This window comes from Megalops cyprinoides, chromosome 6 (genome assembly GCF_013368585.1).
Source record: "Megalops cyprinoides isolate fMegCyp1 chromosome 6, fMegCyp1.pri, whole genome shotgun sequence".
NCBI classification, from domain to species: Eukaryota; Metazoa; Chordata; class Actinopteri; order Elopiformes; family Megalopidae; genus Megalops; species Megalops cyprinoides.
Genome location: NC_050588.1, coordinates 19656902 through 19681142, shown reverse-complemented (window position 1 = coordinate 19681142; position 24241 = coordinate 19656902). Strand labels below are relative to the sequence as shown.

Below are 24241 nucleotides of genomic sequence, written 5' to 3'. Positions count from 1 at the left end.
CCCCCCCCCCCCCAGATAAATAAATAGATAAATAGATCAATAAATGCATATTTTATTATGCAACAATGCCAACATTGAAAGATTGAATAGAAAAATTTTGCAATAAGGGCTGGAGGAAATAATGACCTAACTTTTTTGCAGCATGCTTCCTTTGTTGATACTTTACAAGCTGCCAACAGAGGGGTAACAGAGGCTGTCATGATCAATTTAGCTCACAGCATCCAGCATGGAGACTGCAGTGTCAAGTGTCTGTCGAGTCATTAAAACCCATTTTCTGCGGCGCTCCAGAATCAGCACGGTGTGGTATTGACCGCTTGCTGTCAGCCGTTGTGGTCGCAGATGGTGACTGTGTTTGACAGCAGCGGGCTGAGAGAGGTATCGCTCCGACAGGGCCAGTACTGCGCTGGCCTGTGATGAAGTCTCCGAGAGCGTTGCGTTCTTCAGCAGGTCTACCTCAAAGAAGAGGGAGACACAGAGTGAAAGAGAAAGATAGGGACAGAGGAAAAGAGGAAAAGATGGGGAGAGACAGGGAGAACAGAGCAGAACATATTGTTTCAAGTGTCACTGGCAGAGGAAAGTATACCTGTTTCTTTTGTATTGTCAAGAACTGTCAAACCCATTAATTTATACTGATAAAGAAATCCCACCATTTCCTTTGCATTGGTAACCCTGCACATTGGAGTGTAACCATCCCTTTTAGATTGGTACGGTTAGCAAAAGCCGTTCCATTCACAGTGGTGGACAAAAGCCTCAAACCTTTTAGCATCGATCGAGAGGAAAGTATTTCAGTTCAGTCCGTTGCCTTGAGGATGTGACTGCCAGGTGCAGCTTTATTGAGGTGTGAAGTCATAGATTTCTGAACGTTGGATCGTTTCAATTTTCCTCTTCAGCTGTTTTCAGCTAGAGTCATCTGCAAGCTGTTTCCTGTCTCATCAAAGACCAAGAAAGGAGCATTTGAGGTCTTGTGTGTTTTTTCTGTTTTAAAAAAAAAGATCCCACTGAATGTGGTACTTTCTGAAAGTGTGTTTTTCCTGTCTCTGTTCCTTTTTTCTTTATTCTCAATTCAATTTCTTTATTTTATTTCAATTTCTTTATTTCTTTATTTTCAATTCTATTTATTTCTATCCTTCGCTATTAACATCCTTTCACATCCTTCTCTGGCCTATATGAAGTATTTAAGAACTAGAAATCATGGCTACATTATCACAGGCACGCCTGATTTATGAGGTCAGAGCTTTCCGGAAACAGCCAGGGAGCATCTTGGCTTGTTGTGCTCCGCCTGTACAAATGCAGGTGTATCTTTTCACCCTTAATTTAAGCTGCATTTAGTCATTTTTCATGGGACCGATGCTTATGATGTTTATGTGTGAAACAGCTCCAGCCTAAAAATGTGCTCTCTAGCCCAGTTCTTCTCCCTTCATGCCCACCGTCAAGGGGAGAGGTGCTGTTGTGTCTCTTTGACACCACATGGTTTGGAATGGAGCACACAAAATGTTGGAATAAGAACAGGAAGCCTAACAATTGGACAATTTGTCTGGCATTGCAATTGCTGCTAACATACATCTCCACATGAATTCTAACCATTATGCAAATGAAACGTGGAAGATGTAATCTTCAGTGTAAGTCCCCCTCCATTCATTTTGAGCACCAGGTCTGTTTTGCGCCCTCTAATTAAATTCGAAACTCATTTTTTTTTTACAGCATGCTCGGCACTCATGACTACGCTGTCAGAGTCTTGCTTGTGCGTGCCTATAGATGTAGGGCTTTTTTATCAAAGAGTCTGCAATTCCCTTGCAGGCGCTTGCATATTTCATATGGGCTCTGAGCCGGGCTGGACTGAAAAATTACATTGTCTTACATCACATTAAATTTTCCACAGCAAAAAAAAAATGAGTAATGCATGGAGCGTAGTCTTCTCTTCAGAGCCTAAGAGAAGCCTGCATTTTCTCCTCTATTGCTTTCTCCTCTCTCCTTGTTTTTCATTTACATTCCAATCATTGCACATTCCGATCACAACATTAGTAAACTTTCCAGAGAGAGGCCTTTTAGAGACAGATTATCAAAGGGACAGCTTTCTACCCCCAGAGGCAATGCAACAATCGTTTGATTTAAAATCAAGAGAGAATGTGCCCCCCCCCCCCCCCTCCTTTCTCAAATGATCCAAATTTTTCATTTCTCTGCTTGTATATTTTTCGGCAGTGCGCTGTGTGCGAGGAGCCTTGTGGTGAATTTGTGAGCAGTGATTGACTCAAAGCAGGTGTCTCCTGCGAGCGAGGCTGTCACATGTCAATCATTACAAAAGACCCATCCTGAGATTTTGATCTGAGATGGATGTAAAGGATGCAATGGATTTTTTTCTGTTTGATTTTCAGAATGGTTATTATTAGGGCATAACTGTGTTTTGCTGCTCAGACACAAAAGAAAATAAAATTTCACTTAGCTTTCTGATGGGGTAAATTTGGATTTTCTTATAGGTCTGTTTAAAAATCAGAGTGGGTTTCACCATGCATATCCAGATCTAAACTGCAACAAAACAGAAGAAGCCTGTACACACATCCACAAACATCACTGCCAGGGAAAGTGCATCAGGTTCAACCTGTGAAAGACCTGTTAACTGTGTGCAACTACCTGTCTGATGAAGGTGTGGAAATTGCGGCAACACCTATCTGTAGAAGATGTGGAAGGTGTGGTATTTGATCACAGGATGTTTTTCTGTGGATCCAGTTATAGCCTAGCAAAACTAATCGAACAAAGGCCCCAGAACTCGCACAGCAATGCACAACAAATAACAAACTCATGCTTCTTACTGTTACCCGGTAAATTTCATTTAAATTCCATTCTATTCATTACAATTCACCGGTAAATGCACACTAAATTGATATAAAGGGCTGCTAGGAATGCTTTGCACTGTTCAAATGACATATGTTCACGTGTGTCTTCCTACTCTCATTCCACACATAAAACATGCAGTGGCAGTCACATTAGCCACAGTGTCTTCCTTCTTACTTTCAGTAAATTGTGATGTCAGCAGCATTGCTTTATGATGTCAGACACGCCAATTATAAATCTGCAGAATGCACAAAAAACACACACGATTCAATTTCCTCACCATCCATTATTGAGCAACAATACATGCCCCTTAACGTCTCCTATGTGAAGAGAGTGTGTGTTTTCAAAAGTGATTTATATAGATGGTAAAGGACATTGAAAATATGTTGCCGCATTTCCACAAGCAATGTAAGCATTCATTATTCAGCTCTCTGTATTGCTCGCTTGCTCTCTCTCTCAGAAGATTTGTTTGGAAGCTCTGGTGGTGTAAATTAATTAACTTTCTGCTACAGTCAGCATCTCAATGGAGACTGTGCAGTACACATTTGTGTTAAAAAGTTTTAAATCAAGTTTCGTCCTTCCACTTTCGGAGTCTTTGTACAGCAGACAATAAAGAAAGGGCTAGATGGTGCTCATACACATTTTTCGGACACATCGGAACAAGACTCTGTGACAAAGTGTACATCCTTTAACAATAAGACTGCAGTAATTGTACATCCTCTCTTAATGTGACATTGAATTAAATTCAGTCTTTGAAAGAAGAGATTTATCGAATCGCCGTAAATCAATCATTATTCAGTTTAGTGCCGTTTATAATCACGTTGTCACAGAACAGTTGACAGTTGCCATTTTCCAGAGAGTAGTAAAAACAGACAAAGACATCTTTTTAACCAGTATGGAACGGCTGGAAGATTATTGCCTGATCACTTCAAAGGCAATCCAGACAAACTACTGGAAGTGGGACTTAACATGCACTTAACACAGACACTTTAGACAGTTAAGTGACACCTCATCTCTCACTGTGTGACACAAAAATAAAGCACTAAGACAAGGAAAATAGTTATTATAGCGGAGATTAAAATGTGTAGATGTAATGCATCATTATGTAGCTGGTTGGAGCTATGAAATGTACCCCGCTGGCCATTGCATATGGACCTGTGAGCAAGGTACCTAAACTGATATGTTTCGGTAAATACCTGGCTATGTGGAAGTATGATGTGTAAAGTGTGAGCTCTGCAAATTGCCTTGCATAAGCGCATCTGTTAAGCCAATATAAACAGTAACGGCGTGCAAAATATAAGTACTGCACATAATTCATGTTTTTATAATATTTTAGTCATTTTACAGTCATGGGTCTTTTTTGCCTCTAGCTGAGTGAGATTGTACCTAAGGAAGTACTGTGCACAGCACTTATGTATCAGCTCATTGAGCAATTTCTGCCATAGCGACTCCTAACCCCAGCAAACAGAGGCGCATTGAATGCTTCTGAGTGCGAAGCCTGGAATTGCCCGCTGTACTGAAAACAGCACCCTCTGAGTACGGAGACTGGTGCACTGAAGGCAGCAGAACATATTGCTCTGTTAGACTGGGTGTCTGGTAAGTGAAGAGCGAGTGAAAGTAGCCGTGAATTTCTGAGAGAGAGAGGAAGTGAGAGTGCGAGGGAGAGAAAGAGAAAGAAGAGTGAGAGAAAAAAACGACCTGTATTGTTGACTGTTGTATGTTCCTGCTGCTTATTGCCACTCCTGCCGAAGCAAAACTGTCTGCCATTGTAGGAATATGGCAACTTAATTCATACAGAGAGGGAGCGGGTGAAGCTGCTGTGGTGAGCTGCAGATCAGGCAGGGCAGAGAGACAGAGAGTGAGAGATATGCAGATACAGAGTTACAGTGATAAGGTGTTGTGCAGGAGCGCAGTTTCTCATGTTGCAGCTATCTGGGATAACAACGCAGCAGTGTACAGCACTCTCTCTGGATGGTCTCTCTCCTGGTGCATGATGGGAAGCATTTGGCTGCACCTAAGCATTTGGCCAGTGTTAGACAGCCTCAGGAGACAGACCTGGAGGTGCAGGGTGGACAGGTGTAGGGATACTGCGAATGTATGCAGTGCTGGAGAAGAGGGATTCTGTGCCTCTTTCCTTCAGCAGGCGAATATCATCCTTCAGTCTGTTTTCAGGCACTTATTAAACTGTCACTTTCCCTTCCATTGTACTTTATCTTCTTCCCCAGGTAACAGGGGGATGTGTGTGGAGGCTGGCAGGTTATGGCTTTCTTAGGTTCTTTTGCTGCTCAGAAAAGCTTTGTGTTGTATGGGGAAATGAAAGTTTCTCCTGCATAAATACAGGAATGAGAAATGCTAATAATGCTGTGTGTGTGTGTGGGAGTATATAGTATATGCATGTAAATGTGTGGCGGTGGGAGTGTATGAGTGCGTATGAGTACATTTTTAGTTCAATAAATGTATTTAAAATATGTAAATTATTGCTGTTTTGGTATATTCCAATATATTTCTGATTTGTATAAATATATTTTGATTATATTTCAATAAAAAAATTCTTGGGCTGAACAACATATTTCTCAGTTTATTACGATGTATTTTATTTTTGTATGGGCTTGAATGTATGAATATTAGCTTTTTTTGCTTCACTTTCTTTTTCTGGTCATATTTACAGTTTATCAAACATTAGAGACCTCCAGGACAGGAACTGCTACCCTCTTCATTCCAGTCTGACTGGAGATGTTTTGTATGGGATCATCTCTCTGCATCAGGGCAAGGAATAAGACACAGCAAGTGTACAGGGGTCTCTTTATAGAACCTTAATATTTCATTCAGAAACGAAAAAGTTCATTTATAATTAATAAACATGCTCAGCAGACACCCTTTAAAGTTTTAAATCGTACAAATTTAAAGAGCTGAATTCTACTGATGTAACTGAGTGCTGCTGCCTTATTCAATGTTTGCAGTGATGGTGTCCCATTAGGGCTCCAAACCCAAACTCCTCTCTCTTAGCTAGCAACGCAAGCTGCTGTTTCGGTGTCAGCTACGACTACTACACATGTAAAGAAGCCGGGACATTTGACTTATAGTTTATACAACCCTGCAAATGGTTTCCATTGCCGGATTAAAAACCAAGGAGATCATGTCAGCGAGGGGCCATAAGGCAGACAGCTACCATGACGGTTTCTGGAAGCTGTCCGTTAAGAACAGAAAATGGTGGAGCAACATGGCCAGGAACTAGGCCTGTATTTCAAAAACTGTACCTTTCATGGGAGTGTGCAAAACAATTTCAAACCTATGAAAACGAAAAGTAACTTAGCTAGCTTGCTAAGTTAGGTGTACCACTAGTTAGGCCTATGAACTGTGGACAAAGTAGGAGTGTGTCTACCCAGTAACCGGACCTCAGTGAATCGACAGGTTAGCTAGCTACTTTAGTAGCCTAATGCTGCCGTTTTGAATTGTTCACTGCATTGTAGATATATCACATTTAAACTTAGTGATGTGTTTTTGTAGTTTCAGTTTAATTACCTATGTAGTGATGCAGGCCTAATGTAAATGATGTTGTAACATAGCGGACTAATTTCTTTGTCAAAACAAGGACATTTTATTTAATCAATGGAACTTACAGGGAATTTTGTCCCACTTCTTATATGAAATTTAAGTATTTTGTGACCATTTAAAATTATCATGGAGATTCATTTCATAATGTTTATGTGCTACATTATTAAATGAAGACAACTCTGAACCATCGTTGGACAAATTATTTGGGTATTGATGTAAACCCCAGAAAATCTCAGAAATACATTTTGCAGATTTCACAAAAAAATGAATGAAATGAAACGAATGAAATGAAAGGAATGAAACTCGGGGAACAACCGTCACTCTGCTTTGAGTTGTGCTTAGAAATTATTTTACTGTGTTTGCCCTCAATCTCTCCCCATCCTTCATTCTTTCCCTATCATTCTCCCTCCCTCTCTCCCTACCTGTGTCAAACTTTCCATCCCACTCTCCCTCCATCCCTCCTTCCATCTCTCTAACTCCCTCATTGTCTCTATCCCTATCTCGTTCCTTCTCTGCATCCTTGTCTCCCTCCTTTCCCTCCATCCCTCTGTCTCTCATTTTCTCCCTCCCTCTCTCCATCCCTCTCTCCATACTGGGCAGTAGCCCAGTTCTCCGCACCATCAGTGCACCAGACGGCCCTCATGAACTCATCGCCAGCAGATTACTTCATGTGGGAATGAAAATGATACAGCTCTAATGCATCATTAATGATTGATAAATAACTAGCGGGCATAAACTGGGTCATTTATACAGAGGTGTACACCTGCTCCATATGCTAGTTTCAGACTGGGGAGTGAACATGTGTGTGTGTGTGTATTAATAAGTGTGTGTCTCTACATGCATACAAGTCTGCTTGCTTAAGTGCCTTCTGTACTATGGTGATTTCCTACCTAATATCTTCATCTCTCAAGATTGCCTCCTTTATGTAACCACAGGGTTTTGCATGGCATAGTCTGAAAACAACTCCTTTTTTTAATATGCTTATTTGTTCTTGGGTGTTTTCTGCCTTTTTTTCTTGATTTGTAATGTATTCTGTTTTGGACTGTTCTGAAACCATTCCTTTAAGAGTGGCGTACTGTATATAGTAAAATTGGACTGGATTTTATTGGGTTTGACCCGTACTTCTTTGTTCTGTGTTTCAGGATCGGTGACAGTGAGAGTGTGACTAAGCCTTAAAGGAGGGTCACGGGGAGGCAGGGGTGCATGCCATGGCTGGGTGGGGGCTGTCCGCTGACCTCGCCCTGCTCCTGGGCATGCTCTGTGTCGCACATGGCTCCCTCTTCCTCTCCAGCCAACGGCTCAAGGCCCGCTTCCAGAGGGACCGCCGCAATGTCCGACCCAACATCATTCTCATCCTCACCGATGACCAGGACCTTGAGCTGGGTGAGGGCATGGTCTTCCTCGCAACGCCCTGAAACACAGGGAAGAGGAGGCCTGAACCTACCTCATACCACTCCGTAAAACACATCCCCAAAGCAAACGACCTACTGCATATCACAGCTCCCTAAATCAAACAACCTATTGCATACCACAACTCCCTAAAACACAAGAAAGAGTGGGAATAAAGCAAACAGCCTACTGCATACATATCAAAATGCCCTAAAACACAGGGAAGAGGAGACCTAGATTGCACAACCTGGAAGGGGCCAAGAGCAGAACCTATCCCAAGCCAAATACAGCACTGGGACTGTTTAACCCCACCCCTCCCTCTCTCCCATGATGCAAAGGGAGGATAATAGAACACCTGACACAGCCCATGAATCTCCACATTCTGGTACCTCCTCAGAAACTGAGCATATTCATGCCTGCTGACAATCTCCAACCAAACACTCATATAAACCATCATACATGTGTTTTTTTTTTCTTGTTTCTTCTGGGGATGAGAGACAGAGAATGAGAGAAAGAGGGAGAGAGAGAAGTGCAGCAACTGTTCTCCTCAGAGCTGTGGTCTATTTGTTTGCTTGTTTATCCCTCCCTTTTATCCTATCCTACCATTTTTACAATGGACTTTTTCAATGTACAAGAGAAAAACCGCACATTAGATTCATCAGTTCATGCAACCATGAGGAGAGGGGCCCAGTAGAAACAATTTTAGGTTTCAGAAAACTGTCCATCAAAACGAGAGAACTCAAGTGTACATGGAGTTATGAACACCCTGCCACCGTGCTGTGATATAAAGGACAACATTGTGCCTGTTCCTTTCACTGCTGTACAAGGATTTTATAAAGGCAGCAATTAGGATTACAGCAAACCAGACTGTTTTCAACCATGACCCTGTGTGGTCCTGTCAGAAAATGAGCCCCTTTAGTGTTGAATGGGAATGAGGGAGACCATTGGCACAGTTGGAAATTAGAGGACAATCAAGCACATTATTTTCAGAGCCAAACCCTGGCCAGGTCCTTGTCATGAAACCTCTGTGTAGTCCTTGAGCCTTTTTGATTTCACTAAGGCAGCTGCCAGTGGAGCAGTGTTGTGGTTTACAGAGGGATGCTGTCATTCACTAGTCATTGTTTTGGAGGTTGGAGTTCCATTGAGAGCATGCAATGAATTCACAGGGAATCAACTGTTTTGCTCTCAACTGAAAAAGCTTCATTCTGTAATCTAACTCACCCTCTTTCTTTCTTTCTCCCTGGCTCTCTTTTCCTTTTTCTCTTTCAATCCCTCTCTTGTTCTTCCTTTCTGTTTGTTTCTCTCTCTTTATCTCTCTCTCTTCCTCTTTTGGGATCTCTGTCTTAGCTCTATTAAATGGCGTATCTAATAATATTTCTGTGATTCAACCCCTTTTCTCTCCCCCTCTTTTTTCCTTTTTGCGGTGTGTTTCCCTGTCTCACTCCTTGTCCTTCATCTGCCAGGCCAGTTTTATTTGGGCAATGCTAAAATATGCCTAAGCAGACAAGTAAAAATGATAGACCATAGGGATCAAGTCTGGATTGTACTAGTTCATGATGTGATTGAAGCCAGAACTGGATTGGATTCTAATAACTACAAAATGAAAGTCTTATTGAAAAGGATGGGGGTGTTAAAGTAGCACTGTCAATGGTACAAGATGGAAAATTATTTTTTACTTTCTAATTTAGCGCTATTCATGCTACAGTAATAGTACAGTAAATATTTCATTTCTTCTCATTGGATGAGTCCTTTTGAGTTGATTTAATGAAGGGATTCTGTATTTTTTTTTGTCTAACTAGAGTCATTTTGAATAAAATCATTTCATCCTCTTTGCCTCTCACCCCCAATAGGCTCCATGCAGGCTATGAACAAGACGCGGCACATCATGGAGGAAGGAGGCGCCCGCTTCTCCAACGCCTTTGCAACCACGCCCATGTGCTGCCCTTCACGTTCCTCCCTACTGACAGGGAAGTACGTGCACAACCACAACACCTACACCAACAACGAGAACTGCTCCTCCCCCTCCTGGCAGGCCCAACACGAGCCACACACCTTTGCCGTGTACCTCAACAACACCGGCTACAGGACAGGTCAGCTAGTCCGCCTCTGCATATTTCGACATTTTTCTCTTTTCATCTCTCATTCATTTCTCTCCATTTACTCTTTCTCTCAAGGTGAAGCCTTGTGAGCCCACATCTTTTTACTGTTATTGTTCATTTCATCAATGCGACAAAGCAGTTTCAGGAAAAAAATGAAAACCCTATTTCCAGAGAAATTAAAAAATCATCCAGGACAATAAACTGCAAACTAGAGTTTTTACTGCCAATTATCTTAAAAACCTTGAGCCTGTTGCTGAAAGTTGGTCCCAGCATGTTTTGCTGACTGCCACCCATACAATCATGAAACAACAGCTGTAAAAGATGTTTTTTCTTATGGCAGCTCAATATACTTTAATGTTTAGTGCTTTGTGTCCTTCTGTGCTTGTAGCTTTCTTTGGGAAATACCTGAACGAGTACAACGGCTCCTATGTTCCCCCTGGGTGGAAGGAGTGGGTAGCGTTAGTGAAGAACTCCCGCTTCTACAACTACACCCTGTGCAGAAATGGTGCAAGGGAGAAGCACGGCTCGGAGTACCCCAAGGTACCCTCCTCGGCACCCTTACTCTTTATCAATATCCACTGATCCTGCTGACACTCCTGTACAGGGCTGTTTGTAGAGCAAAAGATAAAGTGCCATATTTAATGCAAAGGTCAAAATGGGTAATACTTCATAATGAGGTGCCATTCATCAGTCTTTATTTAGTACATTATCGAAACAATATGAAGTTTTATTTCTGTGTCTATCTTAATGTCAAATTTACCTGTACAAATGACTCTAGGACAGGCACTGTAAAACATTTCCATAAATCATATCTGTAGTCGATTAGCTCCTAACTCTGTCAGTTAATTATGGCGTTTATTGATGTTCACTTCATATTTAAGTTATTCTGGAGCGGGCTCAAATTTACCACAGACACTGAAAAATAATAACTTAACTTCAAAAACAGTTCTGAAAACAATTCATTTTTAATAAAAGCATAAATAATAGTTAAAATGTTCCATTAATGTTATTGGAGGTGAATGTAAATTATTACTGACAAATGCAAGTACATTTACATATTTTCATAGTCATTTCGAATATAATGCAATCATAATGAATCAGTGGTCAAGTAGTTTGGATGTATTCATAGAAACATACATATTGTTCTTCTACAGTATTATTTTGTAGTGATGCAAACAACTGAACTGATTTTTCTCCTTTTTTTATTTTCTTGTTTCTATCCAGGACTACCTTACTGATATCATCACCAATGACAGCATCAGCTTTTTTCGTGCATCTAAGAGGATGTACCCTCACCGGCCAGTGATGATGGTGCTGAGTCATGCTGCCCCCCATGGCCCGGAGGATGCAGCACCGCAGTACAGCAATGCTTTCCCCAACGCTTCACAGCACATGTGAGTACAAGTGCTAAGACACTCACTCACACACACAGACACACACACACACAAACACACATCACATATGTGTATATGTCTTTCTCTTTATATGTACAGTACCAGTCAAAAGTTTGGGCAGACCTACACATAAAAGGGTTTTTATTTTTGCTATTTTCCACATTTTAGAGTAACAGCTAAGAAACAATCAAGCATTTAAGCATAAGTCTTCAGATCAAAATGTCTTTGAATGCATGTTTCCCATTACTTAATCAGGTATGTCCAAACTTTTGACTGGTACTGTATGTATATAGAAACAGACATACACACAGGCATCTGTAAGAGACACAGACTGTAAATGACATACTGAGAGCCCAAATGACTGAAAACTGGCTTTAGACCTCCAGCCCAGACCCAGGGGTACTGGAGAGGGTTTGCAATGCCCTGTTATGCCCTTAACGTTCCTTTTAATTCTATCCAGTAAAATAAGTGCAATGTTTCTAATTGCTTCTGTAATGCATGGTCCCTTGTTAATAGCGCCTTTCCGACTGACCCCTTTGAAAATATTCATAATGCCTTCATAAGAAATATTTATGATATTGAATCATGTGTAATTAACAAACTGAGAGAGCCAGTTCAGGCTTTTTTTCTTTTGGGTTGTGGTGAGTGGGAGGGCACAGTGAGGTTTTCTGATGGAGACAGTAATGCTAGGTTCCTGGGGTTAATGGCATCTTTCAGACTACCCTCTGGAGATAGACTTTGAGAAAGGCCATGTTGAGTGTGTTTCTGGAAACCGTTTCTCTTCCTGTAATTGTAAAATTCCATTATCACAAAGACTGGCCCCAGCCATAACCTCTCCTCAGGGTGTTTGCATTTTTAATGCCCCCCCCCTTGTTCCGCTGTGTCACCCCCACCCCAAGTCAGGCGCTGCAGTTTGATCACAATGACAAGATGTTGGTGATCTCATTTTCTCTCAGCAGAGGGTCGACATGGAAGTCACTGAGTCTCCGAATGGAATTCCATTTCTCCCCCTGTAAAAATCGCCCATTTGTGTGGAATGTTCAACAGTAGACAAGACTAAACAAGATAAGACCAAATAATATACAATAAGATACAACAGGATGGGACTAGCTAAGACTAGAAAAGCATTTATTGTCAATTAGTGTGGATTTTCTCTAATGTCTTCACCATCTCAGTTAAATAGTTCAATGGAACATTAGCATGACTAATCTATGGTGACTAAGTTAATGTACATGCACACTTCTAGCTTCTGTCTTAATCATGATTTCAGTCCATTCACCTTTAAAGTTTCACACCCGTACAAATACATACACACACATATACATACACTGGCACACATGCACTGTAAGTTAGAACTTTGTAAAAAAAAAAAAAAAAAAAATCATCACTCATCACTCATCCACGCCAGGCACATCTGCTATAATCATCCTGGTTTAATCTCTTTCCCCCTTTACTATGTTTGCAAACACATAGTTAAAAATCAGATTGCCTGTAAAGTTGGGTGATTACTCTAACCAGATTGATACACTTCCATGCCTCAGTAGAGAGGGTTTTGCTGATCTGGATCAGCCAGCGTCCTAAGGGAAGAAGATTGTTTGACTGATACCTTAAAAGTGCTGCAGGTTAGAAGAACGGTAGAATAACCTGCCTGAGCTCTGTGCCCTGCTGTAAAAAAAAAAAACAGCTCAGATTCCTGAAGGCTGATCAGGGGCATTCAAATACCTTTCACTCTGTTCCTCAACCGTGAAAACTGAGAGCAAACAAATCAAAATGTTGAAAATGCATTTTGATGCTCTGTTACGTCAGCTAGGTCACGAGGACCTCTAGTGGTGACAAGGAGCACAGCACCAAAAAGATCTCCTTAAGAGCAACAAACTGAATAACTAACACATTGGTAAAAGCAGAGCCTAAAAATAGAGTTAATGATGATAATTTTTATGTTAATCACATTTTAATGGCTTCAGCTTTGACTTTAAATATCAGTGAGAAGCCTGAGGGACTGCAGGTAACCAATCTACTTACATACCTCACATTCAAGCAAAACAGCTGCACCATGATTATAGCTTGACAAAAAGAAATGGCCTACAGCGTTGCAAAATGTAATTACTCCTCTGACCTCTGCGATAATTTAATGTTTTCTGCTATGTTTATTGAAGGCATGACTGAGGCAAATTCAGTCAAACACCTGAGACTTGAGAAATTTAATTTAGATAAGTTGCCTAAGGCAAAAAGTAATGAGACTCAAAAATAATAATAATAAGACTGCAGTTGAATTTCAATTTGCCTCTCTCAATCATGTTTCTTTATTCTTAGTGTTTTAGTGTTAATTTCTTTTTTTTACATGAAGAAAAAATACCCATACACTGATATCATGGCCAGAAGTGATGATTTATTGAGACTAACAAAGAATGCAAAGAGTGGTGGTAAACCATCAAAGACCAAGACAGTCAGCATTGTATGTTTATGCAGTACAGTAACTGGTAATAAATGACCACATCTGAAAGTAACATCATTGGCTGGGCACCACTTCATTCCTGACGTCTTTTGCACCCGCAGCTATGTTTGATAGTGTGTGTTTGCTTTTAACCTTTTCTGTCCCAGAACCCCGAGCTACAACTATGCCCCGAATCTGGACAAGCACTGGATCCTGCGGTACACAGGGGCCATGAAGCCGGTGCACATGGAGTTCACCAATCTGCTGCAGAGGAGGCGCCTGCAGACGCTGCTGTCTGTGGATGACTGCGTGGAAAAGGTGGGACGGCCTCTCTTCGTTTCCATGGCGATTTCAGTGATGCAACCTTTATAGCGTGCTTGCATCATACCTGGATTTGGCTACAAATGAATGTTGTCAACCCAGAGCAGTCTCAGTCTCTACCTTTTGTCAATGTCTGGTGATGCCAGTGTTGCAGTCAATGACAAGGTAAAAGTACCTTTCTCATGCTGATGCAAATCTATGTCGCTTGATTGAGATGGTCGGCGGGGAGATAGCAGTAGACAGCAATTTTGTTTATTCTCCCTGAGGGAATCATGCATGCAGTGGATTAGCTCCTACTTCTATCTATGTGATGCAGGGGTGCTGGGTTATGCAAGTGTTATTGTGTTTTTTTTCTGCCATTCAAGCAGAACAGTGCTCCTTATCCTCTGCTGTACGATAGGTGACACTTACCCTGTGGACCCTGGATCAGATGCAATTAAGTTGAAAGGGAAAGGAGGAAATTAGTTTCACAGATTCATGTATCTTCAGGAGATCACAAAGATTTATGAGGGCATTACAGTAGCTATGATTAACTGCAAAAAGTAACTGAAAAAACTTGCTCTGTGCATGGATTATGGTGTAGATTCTTGAAAAGAAATGAACAATTTATTATCATAGTTTCTCTCTTGTCCATTGTATTTTATGGTATTGTATCATCCATTTGTCTCATGTAGGTGTACAACATGCTGGTCGAAACGGGTGAACTGGAGAACACTTACCTGATCTACACATCGGACCACGGCTACCACATCGGCCAGTTTGGCCTGGTCAAGGGCAAGTCCATGCCATATGAGTTCGACATTCGTGTGCCTTTCTACATACGCGGCCCCAGCGTGGAGGGAGGCACCATGTGAGTGATGCCTTGACAGTGATGATGACAATGGCGACGACGACGATGATGATGATGCTTTAATATTAACCCACTGCCAATCAAGATGAGCAACCTCTACAAAACAGCCTAGGCAGAGTTGTCCACCTCCATCTTGTTCTCTAGAGTCTGACACAGTAAGCTGTCTGCTTAATGAAAGGGCACTTGGTGCCATTTTGGTCTACTGTAGAATTAAGCTGGCTTAAAAAGAAAGGAAGCTGCAACAGCTGAACACAATTCACAGTATTATCAGTTAGTACCAGAGGCAGTGGAGAGCACACTGACTGCAGTCAGCTCGTTTGAATCACCAGCAAAAGACTTCAATGCGAATAATTATCAAAACCTTAGGGGAAGAAAACATCATTAAATGCTCTGCTTACAACGCTCATCGTGGTAGACAAACATAAATCTTATTAATATGCTTGTCATTTTTTGAAGTGGTATTTCTGCTAGCTGTCATGTTTTACATGGTGACTCACAGTGTTGGCAGTCTTACATGCTTACCTTAACCCATCTATACAGCTACAGTTTCCAAAAGGAAACAGATACTGTGTCTTATTTACTCATGTGAAAGGATGTTTAATACATCCATGCTACTAAAATTTGTACTACAAGTCAAGAACCTCATCCCCTCATTCTCTTTCTCCCTCTCTCTTCCTCTCTCTTATTCTGACAATATCTGATTTTTTTAATTGACCTCCGTTTCTTTTTTCCTGTCTCCCATAGCAACCCACAAATTGTGCTGAACATTGACTTGGCACCCACTATCCTAGATATCGCTGGCCTGGACATTCCTCTGGACATGGATGGCAAATCCATCCTCAAGCTGCTGGACACAGAGAAACCAGTCAATAGGTACAGCAGAGCACACACCTTCACAGAGTGGTCAACAGGTACAGCACAGCATATACCTTTACAGATAGGTCAACAGGTACAGCACAGCACACACCTTCACAGACAGATCAACAGGTACAGCACAGCACAAACCTTCAAAGACAGGTCAACAGGTACAGAACAGCACACACCTTTACAGACAGGTCAACAGGTTATAGAACAGCACACACCTTTACATACAGGCCAACAGCTAAAGAATGTCACATACTTTGACTCTTTTGTAGACTGTCACCTGTCACCTTGGAATAAGTAAGGGAATCTGTGGTTTTTCGCAGGTTCCAGTTGAATAGGAAGGGGAAAGTGTGGAGGCAGTCCTTTCTGGTAGAGAGAGGGTAAGTCGTGGAAACTACTCATGTTTTTTTAATTGGCCTTTTTAATCAGCCCTGAACAAGCTGTGAATTCTGAATCACTCTATAATGCAATGCTGTGCATTCTATTTCCTAAATATTACTCTGCACAGCAGGGGATAGCTTCTATTCACTGATGACTGTAATTTGTCGAACAGCTTGTTCTAGCAACATAATACAATGCACAGAAGGGGGCCAATTTGCACAGTATGACCTCGGAAGAGACATGTGACATTGGAGCGATGTTATTGAATTGGCACATCATCTCTGCAATGTTGCGAGGGCGTTATGAGTTAGCGGTGGGAATGCGTCATTACTCTGGTAATGAAGTTTTGTGTTAAAGTGAGAGAGGATGAACTGGGGTAAAGTGTGTGTGTGGGGTGGCCCCGTCACAGCAACCATTAAGTGGGCCCTATTTTCATTTCTCCCCAGGAAGCTGCTGCACAGGAGGGATGATGGGAAGGAGGTGGGACAAGAGGAAAACTTCCTGCCCAGGTACCAGAGGGTAAAAGACCTGTGCCAGAGGGCAGAGTATCAGACACCATGCGAGCAGCCTGGACAGGTATGGAAACACTTACACTTTGTTGCTTAGCACATGCTCTTACCCAGGGTGATGTACAAGATGAGTACATGTAACATTACGTTTACATTGTAGACATCAAGTAGATATTCTCATCCAAAGCGCACATGCATGTGTGAGCACACACACACACACACACACACACAAGCTTGAGTCTGTTTGTGTTCTTTCTCTCTCTCTGTAGAAGTGGCAGTGTGTGGAAGACCCCACAGGGAGGCTGAGGCTCTATAAATGTAAAGGCATGGCCAGCCTGCTCGCCCCGCCCAAGCAGGGCATGTCCAGCAGCAGGTCTCAGGGGTACGGACGTGGCTCAGACTTGGGGGGGTGTCACTGTTACCCCCCTAGGCAGAAGAGACTGCTGCCTAAGAAGAGTGAGTACAGCTCATTGAATACCTGTTTAGCATCCTACCACTGTGCAGGTTAATGGCCTATAGTATCAGCTAGTGAATTTGAAAAACTTGCATAATAAAGTCTAGTATCCTTATTTCATACACAGGGAAAATGATGACACAATGGCATGTTTTATAATTATGAATTATCATCATTATAACGTTATTATGCTCTTACAATCCCATCCCACGACTAGATAGTAGTCAATGTGATTTAATGAAAGAATGATAATCTGTAATACCAATAGCAGTCATTGCAAAACATTTGCTTAGCAGATGCCCTTATTCAAAGTAAGTTATACATATCCTATATTATACAGCTGGATACCAGGTGAAGTAATTTAGGTCAAATGTCTTGTTCATGAGTACAGCAGCAGTGGCCACTCTTGGAAGTAAACCCGTAGTCTTTTGGTAAGGAGCCCTGCTCAGGCCCCTTTGCCAAAGCTCTGTATTGGTGCATTAAGCTCTGTATCTGATAGCGAGGGAACAGATGTGGTGAGCATTTCCACTGAGGAACAGTATCCGTGTAATATCCTCCCCTATCTCCCGCTGGCAGAGCTCAAGACTGGCAAAGGCCTGTCCCGGAATCGCTGGGCACGGTCTGTGCCACTAGGATTGGATGGAGGTCTGTACACAGGACTGCTGGGAGCTGTGCCACACCCCTCAGGCCCCAGAAACTTTAGCCAGGCAGGTGACAAGGGAGAGGAAGAGGATTACAGTGGCATGGGTGTGACCACTACCCCAAAATCCAACAGCAGCTCCACTGTACCTTTTTCACACAAGGTCACCTTCAGGTTAGAGTGAGAGATTGTGTTTGTGTTTTTTGTGTGTGCATGTGTGTGTGTGAGATAGTGTGAGTGTGTATGTATCTACATATGTGTGTGTGTAAGTGTATTACTATGTGTACGAGTCTATGCATGCCATGCATGCATACATGTTTGTGTGTGTGTGTGCGCGTGTGTGTGTGTGTATAGAGACTGAGTGGATGACCAGTCTGAGAAATGGTGTTTCACACAGGTGTTCCATCCTGTTGAATGACACAGTCAGGTGTGATGGAGGGCTGTATAAATCTCTACAGGCCTGGAAGGACCACAAGCTGCACATTGATCATGAGGTAAGGCTATTCCAGCTTTCTGCACATTTTCAGACCAATGAGAAAAATGGAAACCCACATTTTTGTTCCAAAATAATGTAATAGTTGAGCTGTTTTGTACGTTATTTAGTGAACACCTGCATTTAAAGTATTTTACTAAGCACTACACTGTAGAAAAGAACTAGTGTTTCTTTACATGCATATGTGTGTGTGTGTGTGTGTGTGTGTGTGTGTGCATGCCTGCTTCTGTACCATGCAGATTGAGACCCTGCAGACTAAGATAAAGAACCTGCGTGAGGTGAAAGGTCACTTGAAGAGGTCACGGCCAGAGGAGTGTCACTGTGACAGACACCTGTGAGTGGTCAGAAACACATCCCCTGCTTTGCACATAGTTTTTCCAAATGCAGCCCTATCCCCAGTGACCCGTGATCCTTATCACATCATTTAACTGATCACAATACAGTTGAGGTTTTATAGGAACAGCTCATAAAAGCTCATTTTCAAAAGTGATAAGCTCTGTGGAGTAAACACCAACATTTAGGTTCTCCCAGGATTTTGTGCCTTACATTAGCTCACCAGATACTCTTATCCTGTGCAATTTACATTGCCCACAATTTTAATGTTATCCATGTATACAGCCAATTTTTTTGGTGAAGTACCTTTCCCAACAACAGTTACCCACCTGGGAATCCACCTGGCAACTTTTGGCTCGTCACCACTATGCAATACTGCTGCCTGAAACCCACAACCCCCAGTTTCTGAGTCCAGGAGAGTCAGCAGACCTCATTAACTCTGAGGACAAAAATACTCCATTAGTGTGTTACGCTCCATATAGGGGACTAAGGGCTGTAGAGACTGATGTTGGTCAGTTTTGTCTCACCAGTGATGTACCTGTTCTTATTTTTCAGTTACGAGTCCAGCCACAAGGGGAAACTGGGGTTCGAGGTGGCCCGTGTCCATCCTTTCAGGTAGAGAATGAACTCCTCCATCTTCCATTCATGTAGGCAGAGATGCATCCAAGAATGTGTGTGATGGAACAGATATTACCATACTTGCAATGCTGAGCTGCCTGTGCCTGTCTGTCCGTGTAAAACAGAAAGACACAGGAGAAGGATAAGAAGCAGTGGGTCCTGAAGGAGCAGAAACGCAGGAAGAAGCTGCGCAAACTGCTGAAGAGACTGCGCAACAATGACACCTGCAGCATGCCCGGCCTCACCTGCTTCACCCACGACAACCAGCACTGGCAGACAGCCCCCTTCTGGACAAGTAAGGCACTGCAGCTCCATAGTCACTGGCCCTGGATCATGCTTTTTTGTATAATAATTGTGGCTAGAACTGGAGCTGGGTGAACTGATCCCAGTTTAGTGGAAAATACACGGAGCTGGAATGTGTGAAACTAGAAGTGCACCTCAGAAAGAGTCCTATACCATTATTGACCAGGTTGAGAATAACTAGTCTTCTATGTAAACAAGGTTCACTATCCTTTCTGATTTCCTTACATTTCCTTTTATGTATACTTTCATTTTCAATTGTCTTTTACGTGTGTAGTATTTTTTAAAATTGTAAAACTGTGAAATGTTAGGTGTCAGCAGCTGAGTTTTTGATCTTTCAATCCATCAGTGCATATCATAGCATAATTCATTCCTGTGAATGGGAGTGTCTGTGGGTGTCTGTCGGAGCCAACGGACTGCTCTTTGTGTGTGCGTCCCCTAGTGGGCCCCTTCTGCGCCTGCACCAGCGCCAACAACAACACTTACTGGTGCATGAGGACGCTCAACGACACACACAACTTCCTGTTCTGTGAGTTTGCTACGGGGTTCCTGGAGTACTTCGACCTCAACACTGACCCTTACCAGGTACCGTACCTCACCCTGTGCCTAGCCCCTCCTCCTCCTTTCAGGAAGCTTCCTCAGACCATGTGCCACACCCTTGGGACTCTGTCCTGCATGATTATATTTTACTTTTTCTTTCTATAAATCATAATTGGGATTGTTTTTCTGCATGCTCAATATTGCAACAAACAAGACTCAGAAACTAGACGCATACTGATTACAGCTGAGGTTTATAACACTGAGTAGGTGATGTGTAAAGACGTAATGACTGAGATTACAAATACGTCTGCTGTGGGACCTGAATTTTCATCATTGTTCCAAAGTAAATATTGATTGATGTGATATATGACATATGTGACGCGTAATTTAATGTGTGATATTCGCTGTTGTGTTTGCAGCTGATGAACGTAGTCAGCACGCTAGAGCGCCACATCCTAAATCAACTGCACGTTCAGCTGATGGAACTGCGCAGCTGTAAGGGACACAAGCAGTGTAACCCGGAGATAGGTGGGCCCACACACCCGCACACACACACTCATGTGACATGTGGTATATTTGTTTTCTAACTGATGAAACTATCTCCTCTTCAGGGGTGAAAGAGCAAACCAGCACAGAGGAGCACAGGTACTCTGCTTATTATATGTGCCCTCGTCACTTCTCACAGAAATGTATCTGCTCCATTACTAATTTGACTAGTGTCATGGAAAAACTTGATAAATCACATACGGCTGGGAAAATAAATGATTTTATTTGTGAAAGATGAACTGAAGAATGTAACATATAATAGTCATACTCCTGTTTTGTCTTCCCAATGGCAGTGGCTGAGTTAAGATTGTAGTTAATTGTTATTTAAAAAGAGAAAGGATCATCAAGTTTTTCCTGGGCACGCCTATTTTTAGAGATCATTTCCATGAATATGTACAGGGATATATTCAGTTATGGTGGGACATTAAAAATATCTTGATGTTTGATAAAATGTCTCACTTACACTGGGAATCCCTCTGTGTGTCTGTCACAGTGACCTTGAATGTTCTTAAATGTACAGACAATAAGATCTCTTGGTCTGCTTCATGAAGCCCAGTATTGCTTTTCTGCATCTTGCATGATAACACATGGCTGACAGTATTTGTCCTTATAGCTTATCATAAGCAGGGTCTTTGTGTGTCGAGTGAACGGCTGTTGACTCTCTGCTTGCGGGGGCAGTGTAACAGCTTGTCTTGTCATTGCTTGCGTGTGCGCCAGGCAGTTTCCTCGTCGAAAAAAGCCGAAAGTGAAAAGGCCAGCGTCCAAAACGCCGTGAGTGAGGACTCCTTACGCCTCTTTCTGTTCTGACAGACATTGTCATCACGTGCTGTGATGTCCTCTGTCGTCATCCCTGCTTTCAAGCTTGTTTTTTTTCCAGTTCCAGTTTTCCTCTTTGGCTTTATGTTTCTCATTGTGTTGGATACAGTGCATGCAAGCTGAATGGTGATATTCTGACATCATTGGTTTTTACCTATATATACTAACAGAGCTACAAGCTACAACTCAGAATCCAATTGCCTACCACTGGCCCACTGACTTGAGCATGGTACAGTTTCCACATCACTTCTTAGTGGAATAGGGGAGGATGAGGACTTCCATGCATTTTACATTAAAACATTTATATGAATTTATTCATTTATCTATAACAAGGGGATGGATCAGGTCACATATATAATATTCTGATTATAATGACGATGTCAGCGATCAGCTTTAACCACACACTCTTGAAATCTATTTTTTAATTAAATAATTCCATGTGAATTGGGCAGATGTATGGATGTATGACACAATTAAGTGAAAAAATGAACCAGCTGATGGTGGGTAATCCTTACCAAATTGGCAAGCCTGATTATTATGAAACAAAATTTGTTCAGGAAGTATCATTTTAAAGGAACATTTTCATCATCTCCCCTTTTCTTACTAGTGAACATCACTGTTTTAAACGAATGTAAGGAAGGAGAATTCTTAAACCTTAAGTTTAACAAGACTTTTATGTGCTTTGTGGTTGTTTACCACTAGGGGACAAATTTGGGATGGATGGGAAGGTTAGCCCCCCCTGCAGCCTGGTGCCTGTCTTCAGCATCTGGACCTTCCCAGGGAATAAAAAGAACTGGTGTGACCTTTGAACCTTGCACAGACTGGATGGCACTACTGGTGTCTCAAACCCAGCTTGAACTTGAAACCCACTTGCAAGCGGCTGCAGATAGAACACTTGGAATGCTGATAAATTTCTATAAGTCTAACAGAACCGTGAAACATATACCACAGTTGCAGCCACAGTCATCTTCTGGATGTCATCTGTGAATCAACAGAAATCAGCTGCCTGCCTGACAGCTTGGGCCAGACTAACCCAAGGAGGAGGGCAGTTTCAGCAGTGACTGGGCCTTTACTTCCTCTTACTGTACAACCAGCTCACATTGGATGAGGAATAGGAAACATCGGTGGAGGGGGATCCACACTCAAAAGTGACTGCAGTGACGGAAGGGTTTCAGTGGGGGGCACTCATCTGAACCCCACATTTTCTTTCATTCTCATTAAAAGCAGCCGGAGAATTCAGGCCAAGACGCCACTCTTAACCACCAGCCCTGACACCAGATCATACTGCCACTTCCTACTGCAAAGAGGATCTAACTTGAAGAGTCCAGGTGCAAAGTCCCCTATTCTCATTCATTGTGTGTCTGTCCACTGTGCAGCAAGCTGTCTGATCCCACTGTCGCTCTCTGGGGGTTATTCTTCGCCAAAGCTTCAAATGTAGCACAAGTTAATTGGTAAACAAGGAAGCTTTCTTGAAAATGTTTTATAGCCTGTAAAGAAACAGGGTGGACAGACGTTTTCAAGGACCACCATGACTCTCGTGAATTCGCCATTTTCAATACTTTAATCCAGCTGTTTAATTAGTTTAATTTGCAGCTCAGTATCTATATGACAAGGCACTCCACACAAGAGTTCTATCATTACTTTTGATGCCTAACTTAACTCATTCTGTGTATGACTGCAAAGGAAGTTTGGTATTGTGTTCATGTCTACCTGATTTCAATCTTTTTCATTTTTTATTTGTTTTTCAGTTTGTTATGTCTCTTAAAAACCAGGTGTTTACTGAATGTTCTTGATTCTTGAATTCTTGAAGTTTTTTGCAGATTTTGAAATCTGTCCTCTTTGGATTCCTAACCAGATATTATGAAATTAAAGGGAAACTACACAACATAATCAGACAAAAATGGTGACAGGGATGCTTCCCACATCTGTCGCAAACCCACTGTACAGCTGTTCTCAACAAAGTGTACATAACAGTTACACTACATTGTGGCTCTGATACTGGCCGTAATTTTCCATGGGTTTTTTTTTTTATTTCCAGCGATGTCGTTGTTATAGTTCTCTTCCTGCCTTTGGCAGAAGAGGTCTGTTTCAGTGGATCAAGGTTGGGGTTGCCTTCATGTTCTGCTGGTGGGCTATTAACAAATTGAGCAAATGTACCATCTGCTTTTGACAATACCCATGATGCAATGGGTGCAGGGAAGTTAACTTAAAAAAAATAGTAGAGAATATTTAAGGACAAGATGTCTCGTTTTTTTTGCAGGTGTAAAAGAAAAGGTGTAAAGAAGAAGGTATCTATGAACTTCAGAATGTTTTTTTCTTATTTTAGCTTTGCACAGGGGTAAGCACAGGGGTGATGGTATTGGCTGTGTGGATTGCAGGCAAATGATTGCTGCACACTGGCTGTTTTTTGGAGCAGCAATATGTGGAGCAGCAGCGGAAGTGGGCCGTATTCAGGAGCATTTTCAGCGACTAGGAGGAGCTTCTCATCCAAAATCCATCTGATGACATAACCATCCAGAGAGTTTTCTTCACAAATTGGTTGATTTCAATGGAAATATTTTCTCTTTTCTGTGAGCTTGTTTATTTTGCTCTTCCTGCTACACATGGTGCTATGTTGAGTCATAAAAATAAACTTTGAATTGCTGTATTTATTTAAATGTGTTTTACAATTCACACAAATGTTAACATATGGTACACATAAAAAGGAACAATATTCCAATAATGTGTTATGTAAAATAGAAATATCTCAGAAATACTGCATTATTGCATCATTATTTGCATAGGTTCACCATTGCTTACATCTTACTTCCCAAACAAAGAGTGCTTTCTGTTAAATGAAAGTGAACTTAACTAATACAACATTGTGACATGGACTT

General features: G+C 41.9%; 1 protein-coding gene across 2 annotated transcripts in view; it reads left to right on the top strand.

Annotated features, from left to right (window-relative positions):
• LOC118779229 (extracellular sulfatase Sulf-2-like) overlaps positions 1-23988 on the top strand; it is a 49449-nt gene extending 25461 nt beyond the window's left edge. The window contains exons 3-22 of one of the 2 annotated variants that reach the window (XM_036531215.1): positions 7527-7767; positions 9624-9863; positions 10261-10412; positions 11097-11266; positions 13868-14018; positions 14696-14871; positions 15616-15744; positions 16059-16115; positions 16563-16692; positions 16895-17081; positions 17656-17893; positions 18117-18213; positions 18452-18546; positions 19101-19160; positions 19289-19458; positions 19906-20048; positions 20423-20531; positions 20615-20648; positions 21267-21320; positions 22068-23988. In XM_036531215.1, coding sequence (XP_036387108.1) covers positions 7593-7767; positions 9624-9863; positions 10261-10412; positions 11097-11266; positions 13868-14018; positions 14696-14871; positions 15616-15744; positions 16059-16115; positions 16563-16692; positions 16895-17081; positions 17656-17893; positions 18117-18213; positions 18452-18546; positions 19101-19160; positions 19289-19458; positions 19906-20048; positions 20423-20531; positions 20615-20648; positions 21267-21320; positions 22068-22098 — 2598 coding nt within the window. In that variant the 5' untranslated portion in view covers positions 7527-7592 and the 3' untranslated portion in view covers positions 22099-23988. The remainder of the gene's footprint in view (positions 1-7526; positions 7768-9623; positions 9864-10260; positions 10413-11096; positions 11267-13867; positions 14019-14695; positions 14872-15615; positions 15745-16058; positions 16116-16562; positions 16693-16894; positions 17082-17655; positions 17894-18116; positions 18214-18451; positions 18547-19100; positions 19161-19288; positions 19459-19905; positions 20049-20422; positions 20532-20614; positions 20649-21266; positions 21321-22067) is intronic. The other variant, XM_036531216.1, reaches the window with a different exon arrangement.
• The last annotated feature ends 253 nt before the right edge of the window (positions 23989-24241 follow it).